This window comes from Palaemon carinicauda, chromosome 6 (assembly GCF_036898095.1).
Source record: "Palaemon carinicauda isolate YSFRI2023 chromosome 6, ASM3689809v2, whole genome shotgun sequence".
Taxonomy (NCBI): domain Eukaryota; kingdom Metazoa; phylum Arthropoda; class Malacostraca; order Decapoda; family Palaemonidae; genus Palaemon; species Palaemon carinicauda.
This window is the reverse complement of record NC_090730.1, coordinates 4,919,659-4,927,158: the sequence shown is the minus strand read 5'-3', so window position 1 is coordinate 4,927,158 and position 7,500 is coordinate 4,919,659. Positions and strand designations below refer to the sequence as shown.

Genomic DNA, 7,500 nt, shown 5'->3' with positions numbered 1-7,500 from the left:
TGTCACATATATCTATCCTCTGCTTCTTTCTTTCAAGCCCTAGAGATTTCACTTCTTTACAATTGAGCAAACATAATCGTAGTTCCGGATATGCTGATTGACAGAGCGAAATTCTTAATCATTCTTTGTAGATTTTGTTGATGGGAGAGCATTTGCTTGATTGACGTGCTGTGAGATTTTTGTGTGTAATCTGTAGCAGAATCTAGACGCTTGTCAATCACGGCTCGGTCACATCTTTGATTCATCCCATTATTTGTCGATGGATTTAGAAAGTTAAACGTTTTTGATAGATCATTAGAGTTTGTAAAGGGAAATCTTTAAAGTTCAATCAGGTCGTGTATAGCTTTTTATTCTGCTATGGTCATGGAATCATTTTCATATTTTAGTAGTATTTACTGTTTTGTCATGAAGGATTAAAGATGAAGGATGATATGGATAGAAGAGGTTTGGTGGAAGAGGATGCCTTTGATAGAAGGCATTAGAGAGGGCGCATCAAGCAACCGACCCCTTAATGGTAAAATTATCATATGTATGTATATATATAGAAAGAGAGATCATTTTTAGATTCTGTCATTATTTAAAGCTTCTCCAATATATCTTAATTAAATTTCCACTCTGGATTTAAAAGGCATGGGACCATAAAAACTCCGCTTTTTGACCAGTCTTCTTATTTTCAGTGTGAGAGAGAGAGAGAGAGAGAGAGAGAGAGAGAGAGAGAGAGAGAGAGAGAGAGCGTGTGTGTGTGTGTGTGTTTGGACATTTTAAAGCAACATGAGGATCATAGATACTGAGAACATTCAAATAATTTTTGTCATCATTAACGAACATTCCCCACTACAACCCTGAATAACAAACACTTGCATATACGACAATAAAAATGCCCATGAGAATTGGGATCAAAATCTGAGTGGCAATGTTGATAGCGTAAGGATTCACATTACAACCCCAGTTACTTGACGGCTCAGCGACACTTTCCGGAATGATCCCTTCCGGTTTGACATGGATGAAAATCTTGCTCTTTGGTGGGTCAGACTCTTTGAGGTTCTTCTGTTCCTTGAGGCGCAAGCTTTCGATGATCACCAAGACGAGGACGATCACGAACACAAAGATGATGATGACGACGAACCACAAGTCTATGAGTTTGAGGTAGGCCGTCTTCGGGATGCTCTGGCTCGTCTGGGTGAAGAGGGAAGATAACACCAGCAGGGAAGTTAGGGACACCATCACGCGGTCCTGCCACCATAACAAGAAATTCACGTATACTACTCCCTCACTGTATATATATATATATATATATATATATATATATATATATATATATATATATATTTATGATTTATTAATTTATCAATTGGCATGAATGAATTTGACTTTTACAACCTACTGTGAAATCGTTGAGGTCAAAGAAGAGAGTAAGATAACAGATGATGACCAAGAGAGTTGTGGGAATGTAGGTGTTGCTGATGTAGTACCCATAGAGATTTCTCAGTTCCAAGGCCATCTGGAAGACAAGGGAAGGAATTAATGTCTGCAGATATAGCTTCCCCTCGGGGAATGTTCAGGGTGGAGTCCTATCATCACTAATAACTGACTCCTTTCTCTAGTTTGAGAATCTATATGCTTCTTAATAATGTCTTCAATTCCCCTAAAGAGCCACCAACAGTGCACCTCACATTGTGCACTATAGGTATTACTTTATTGTTTTTGCAGTGTTTCTCCAGCCCCAATTTTTCCTTCTACTGTACCCACGTCCTCGCTTTCTTTATGCCATCTTGAGTCAAACATCTTCGATTAAACTTCAAGATGCAATTGCAGTATTTTTGCTCAGTAGCTTTCCCTACCCCAGCAATAGGCCAAATTCATATCTCAAGTGCAATTCATCCTGCAACTTTCTTTGGTCAGGATGATATTCAGGATTATCAGGTTGGCAACATTCTGTCAGTGAGAGAAATTGTATAATGCTCAGTACTATCTGTTATTTGATAAATATTTAGATCATCGACACTATTTGCAGTTTGAGAAGTTAGTTGTTATTATAATCCAGCTCAGAAACTATATGATTTACAGGAGCTAGAATACTAGGGGGATAGTGCCGAAAGTAAACCTCCTGCGGTTTACTGTAAGCATTATCTAGTAGTCCTTGTCGCCTCTCAGTCAATTTCACTCATGTTTTAGCCTTCTATTCTACCTTAGATACTACTTCAATTTCCATGTTGCTGTCCAACCTCTTATTTTTTAACTTTGAAGTACAATTGCCAGGGTTGTTACCTGTTACACATCAGCGTTGAGTAGCCCCCCGTGAACCCCGGGGCTGGACCATGAACTCATAAGTTCACCCATTCCTTGTTTGAACTGGGAGAAATTATTTCATGTATTTGCCAGCATCCCTTCCAAGCCATTAAAATGAAGCGAGATAAAACAGCAATTTGTTTATTGGCTTCTCTTGTATTTTGCAAGAATGCTCATTTGAGGTTGTTGTACACAAAAGCTTTTCCTGGAAACTTTACTTCAAGTAGCCTGTATTCGGGGCATCGATTGGATACCGATTGTTACCCAACTCTAGTTTTAATACTGATATTGGCTATGATGCCCAGTTTGTCTGGAAAAATGGCCTAGAAAAGATGTTTGTGGGAAAGTCTTTTCTTGGACTCAACATTGTCCATAAAGTCTAAAGGTTTACTGTCTTATCTCTTTCTTAACCTCCAGTATTTGACATTTTCTTCTCTAACCTTTGTTCTATCTGATTTTGTTTCTTTTTTTTTTTTGGGGGGGGGGGTGTTTAAGTCAAGATTTGAGTGACAGAGCATGCAGGTTTTGTTTTAAGGTCGTTGGATGACTCGTGACTTATTGCCCACTAGTCCAAAACCAAAAGTAAATTGGGTGACAGAGTCCTCTTGGATAAAGACGAAGCTTTGGTCTCTCAACCACACCACCTAAGACTCGCTGAGAAATCAGACATGCTTGCTAATTCAGGGCCCCCGATTTCTAGTTGGAAAAGCAGGATACTATAAGCCCAAGGGCTCCAACAGGGAAAAATAGCCCGGCGAGGATAGGAAATAAAGAAATAAACAAACTACAAGAGAAGTAATAAACAATTAAAATAAGATATTTTACAAACTAACAAAATTAAAACATATCTTTCACAAACAAACTATAAACACTAAATAAAGACAAGAGAAAGAGGAATAAGATAGAATAGTGTGCCTCAAGCAAGAGAACTAGATCAACTGGTAAGAAAAAAAGGATGAAAAAATAATACATGGAAGATAAGAAGAATACAAAACTTTGTGTTGGAATTACATTAATTTATGTACCTTTTGACCCACGTTGTCCTTTGAATTGTTAATGAAGGTCATGTTGACCATAGTAACCTCATATTCCAGGAGTCTCTTCTGTCCCAGAAACTCAACACCAATATTGTCCTGCAAGAGAATGTTGTTAACATGATGTAAATTGAAGTTCTTTTATGATGATAGCTCTGAATCGGGATCAGAAATTGGTTTCCTTAGTTATTTTATCGGTTTGTAAAAGTTTTTGCTTTAATGCAGTTGACTTTTTTTTTTGTCTTACACAATTGACGTTATTTCAAACCTTAGTCTTTCGTCTTAGATTTCTTAAACATGAGTATGGTCATTCACCCATGTGTTTTTAAGAACACATGGGTGTGTTTCCTCTGAGAACTTGTTCTGCTACTAAATAGTCATTCATCAAGATATTTACTGAAAAACACAATGCAAATTTAGTCACAAAATTCTATATGAATATTTACAGAGATGTAAGGGTCCATTTCTCCACAAGGGGTGCACTATCTAGGTTACTATTGAAATAGCATTGAGATTTGTATCACAAGGATGCAAAAACATAATTGTACTTAGTCTCACCCACCTGCGTCAAAACAACAAAGTCAGAGGACACATCAATAAGCCTAAAGGTGAGGGAACACAACTGCTTGTCAAACGGATACCTCTGCAGCTGGAACTGACAGGTGAAGCCTATGGTGCTGACTTCGTACTGGTAAAGCATGTTTTCTGACCCCTGGTAGAGGTCGTCTGGAAGGGTTGAAAGAATCTGAAGACATGTTTATTACAAGAATCTTGTGTAAGGATCATATCTGCCTTTGATCGATATTCATTGGGAAGATTACGAATGCCCTTGGTAGGACGCTATCCACGAAAAACAACTTTTTGATCTGTGTTATAATTGAAATATAATAGAAAATCAAAAGTCCTGAAAGGAAAAAACTACTGACTATTTCTTGCATTTCTATTAGAATTCTCAGAGACAATAGTTTAGCTTTAGAAATGCTCCCTAATGATAGTAAGGAATTCTTTAATGAAAAAAATGTCTGGCTCTTCGGAAATATTCCGGTAGTACAATTAAGGTTCCATTTTCTCCCTTGCTAGCAAACTGCTTCCATTTCATTTAGTAATTTCAAAACCATTATTAATTTCTAGTAAAATATTTTATGCTATACTAAGGTGTAAAAGCCCTAAATAGACAAAGCCATTACCTTCATGAACTCGTGACTCATCGTCTGGTATTGGAGTGCTCTGCCTTTCAACCATCAAGGCTTTAGACCTGGGCATTATGTCAGCAAGACTGGTTGAGCCATCTTCGATCTGCATTGTTGGTTGCCACACGTTTTCTGGATCCTGAACCTTATTTGCTACTACACTTTCCTGGAGATTTTTCATTAGCAATCTTCCGTCCCTCCATCGAAGTTTTAGGATGACGTCAAGGACCATCTTGAAGCCCAATATATTGATTTCCCTAACTGAAATGATGCCCATGAAAAACTTTATGGAAAGTGGTGAGCCTTTGGGCTTAGGTGGAGGCAGCTGAGTGGAGTAGCCGAAAGGAGTCTGAATGATGTTGCAGTTGGCTTCGTCACTCTTGTCAGGGCAGTCTGTGGTCATGTCACAACGCTGGTTCTTCTTAATGCACATACCATCATCACATGTGTACTCCGTTGAGCTACATGCTGTGATTAGCACCTTCACCTGAAATGAAATTTCATGTCATACTCATGGAATATATTATGTCTGCCAATTCTCATGAGAGTAGCAGGATAGGAAAGAAATCATCTGCAAAGAAGTGTTTTTTTACATTTCTGAAGATGTATTGTCAATGGTGGTCAATGGCAGAAAGTCTGCTACCAAGTATACATAGCTGAAGAATGTGATTTTGATCAGCCATAAAAGGCCATAAACAACCAACACTTATCCAAAAGTACTTACAATGTTAGAGGTACATTTATCTCCAGTGATGTTCCACGTCTTTACTCCAATTGGATAATCATCGTGTGCTGTCATTATCATGGCACCCCAGAGATTTTCCTCAGCACGATTCCCTATAGTCCATGTCAGTGTTTCATTGTCCCAGTATATGTTTGTATAAAATGGACCAACAAATTGTGGTTTATGATTTTTGTAGTTGTACAATGACAGGGAATGGTCAATGAGCGTATCTTTACAAAGTCCTCTAACTTTGAAATATGCAGCATCAGAAAAATTACAGAGTGGACAAGTATAGAATTCACAGTTTGTTCCATACCATAAATAAGGAAAATCTTTCCCTCCAACACTTATGCAGTTTTTAAAATCAAGAACTTTACCATATCCAGAATCAAAGTTTGTCCATGAGAGCTCAGCCTTATTGTCAAGACGGAGCCACTTGCCTGTCTCAACATCTCCTTTTCCTCCTATCCAGTAGATCGCTCCATACGCATCGACACACTCATCGTTGAATCTTATTATGTCATCAAATATTTCCTTGTTCTCCAACTCATTTTGTGGCACTGCTAAAAGACCTTTCATTCTCCAACAGGCATCACGAGCAATACGGAATATTCTTTTCTCTGGGAGCATAAAGAGTTGTCGTTTTTCTTTGCACAGTTCCTGTAGATCAACCTCTGATATAACTGAAGATCCACGTACTTGGAAATCAGTCGCGTCTTTGCTAAAGGAAAATAATGGTTTCAGTTCTGTTTTTGGAGCATTACACTTAGCGTATGCTGTAAGATAGGACTTGTCAAAGGCTTTGGTGAATAGCTGTAATTGAGCAATATCACCGCAAGTGGACTGGCGAAAGTTGAAGCCTCCCTCTACACTGTCCAGCTCTTGGCCTACAACGAATCGACCTTTCTTGTCTATGTGGAGCATTTCTGTGCCTATTGCTGGCATGTCTCCTTCTTCATACTGTTGAAATAAATGGGAAACACGTGAATTACAATGTAAAAGGTTTGAAGGTGGTATTAATTAGTGATTGTCATAAAATATGTAAATATAGTTTGGAAATGATCGCACATTAGCTAAGTCATATTCTTCTATTACAGCCTCTAAGGATTACAATGCGAAGGCTCGAGGTTCAAGAGGAATGGCAGAGCCAAATCCTATGCCAATAAGAAATATAGAGAAAATGGGGAATTAGCTGAAATAAGCAGTCCTAGAGAACAAGAGACAGGTAGAATTGTTGGTTTGGTTTAGATTGCCGAGAGCTTTCGCTCCGGACGGGGCTCTTAGACTCACGGTCATAGCCCCCTAAAGAATTGTATGAATCTGTCTGAGGTCATTCGCGTCGAGATTAACGAAATGTTTTGCCTTATCAGTTGGTAATTGCAAGAGTTTTGAGATGTTTTGTTCTAAACTCTCATTCTTACATATAGTAGCTATAGTCAATTTTTTATAGCGAGGCAGATTTGCACCGATTTGCAGCGGTGCCCTTTTAGCTCGGAAAAGTTTCCTGATCGCTGATTGGTTGGACAAGATAATTTTAACCAATCAGCGATCAGGAAACTTTTCCAAGCTGAAAGGGCACCTCTGCGAGGTTTTTGTTGCAAATGCGCCTCATTAAAAGAAATTGACTATAGTACGTATATGCCATGTTCAGGAATCACATTATTCGTGAATGATTGTCGTCTGAGTGCAAAATTTCTTTTTAATGCATTGGAGAAACTATTTAGCTTTAGATTTTGGGTGGCTAGGCACTTCTGATTAAATACTTTTCTTTTTAGAGAAAATGGCATATTATCTTCCATGATCTAATTTTGTTTATCAAATGCTCTCCATCCCGTGCTTTTCCTTCTTTTAATTTCGGTTTCATGAACTGGGAAAACACGTTCCAGAACAGTGCCATGCTCTTGGTTGCCTGACTCCACTTGATAAAACTAACAACCAATTGTATAATTACCTTTTATTATTACTTTGATATACGTGGTAAGCTTACATCTGGGTCATTGTATAGGTTTGTGCTTGTCATAATACAGGGACGTTTAATGTTATTCAGTTTGGAAAATAGTTCAAGAACTGTATAAAACTATTTCAGTGGAAAGAACTTTATAGAATTATTTCAGTGGAAATAACTGTATAGAATTGTTTCAGTGGAAAGAACTTTATAGAATTATTTCAGTGGAAAGAACTGTATAAAATTGTTTCAGTGGAAACAACAGTATAAAATTGTTTCAGTGGAAACAACAGTATAAAATTATTTGAGTGGAAACAA

General features: G+C 37.9%; 1 protein-coding gene across 1 annotated transcript in view; it reads right to left on the bottom strand.

The window, feature by feature from the left end:
* Positions 1-834: 834 nt before the first annotated feature.
* The window catches only part of LOC137642346 (uncharacterized), a 17,069-nt gene continuing 10,403 nt past the window's right edge, over positions 835-7,500 (bottom strand). Inside the window, exons 5-10 of the mRNA XM_068374840.1 lie at positions 5,238-6,197; positions 4,511-5,000; positions 3,886-4,049; positions 3,315-3,422; positions 1,385-1,501; positions 835-1,233 (exon numbers count right to left, since the gene is read on the bottom strand). Of these exons, the coding sequence (XP_068230941.1) occupies positions 835-1,233; positions 1,385-1,501; positions 3,315-3,422; positions 3,886-4,049; positions 4,511-5,000; positions 5,238-6,197 (2,238 nt within the window). The remainder of the gene's footprint in view (positions 1,234-1,384; positions 1,502-3,314; positions 3,423-3,885; positions 4,050-4,510; positions 5,001-5,237; positions 6,198-7,500) is intronic.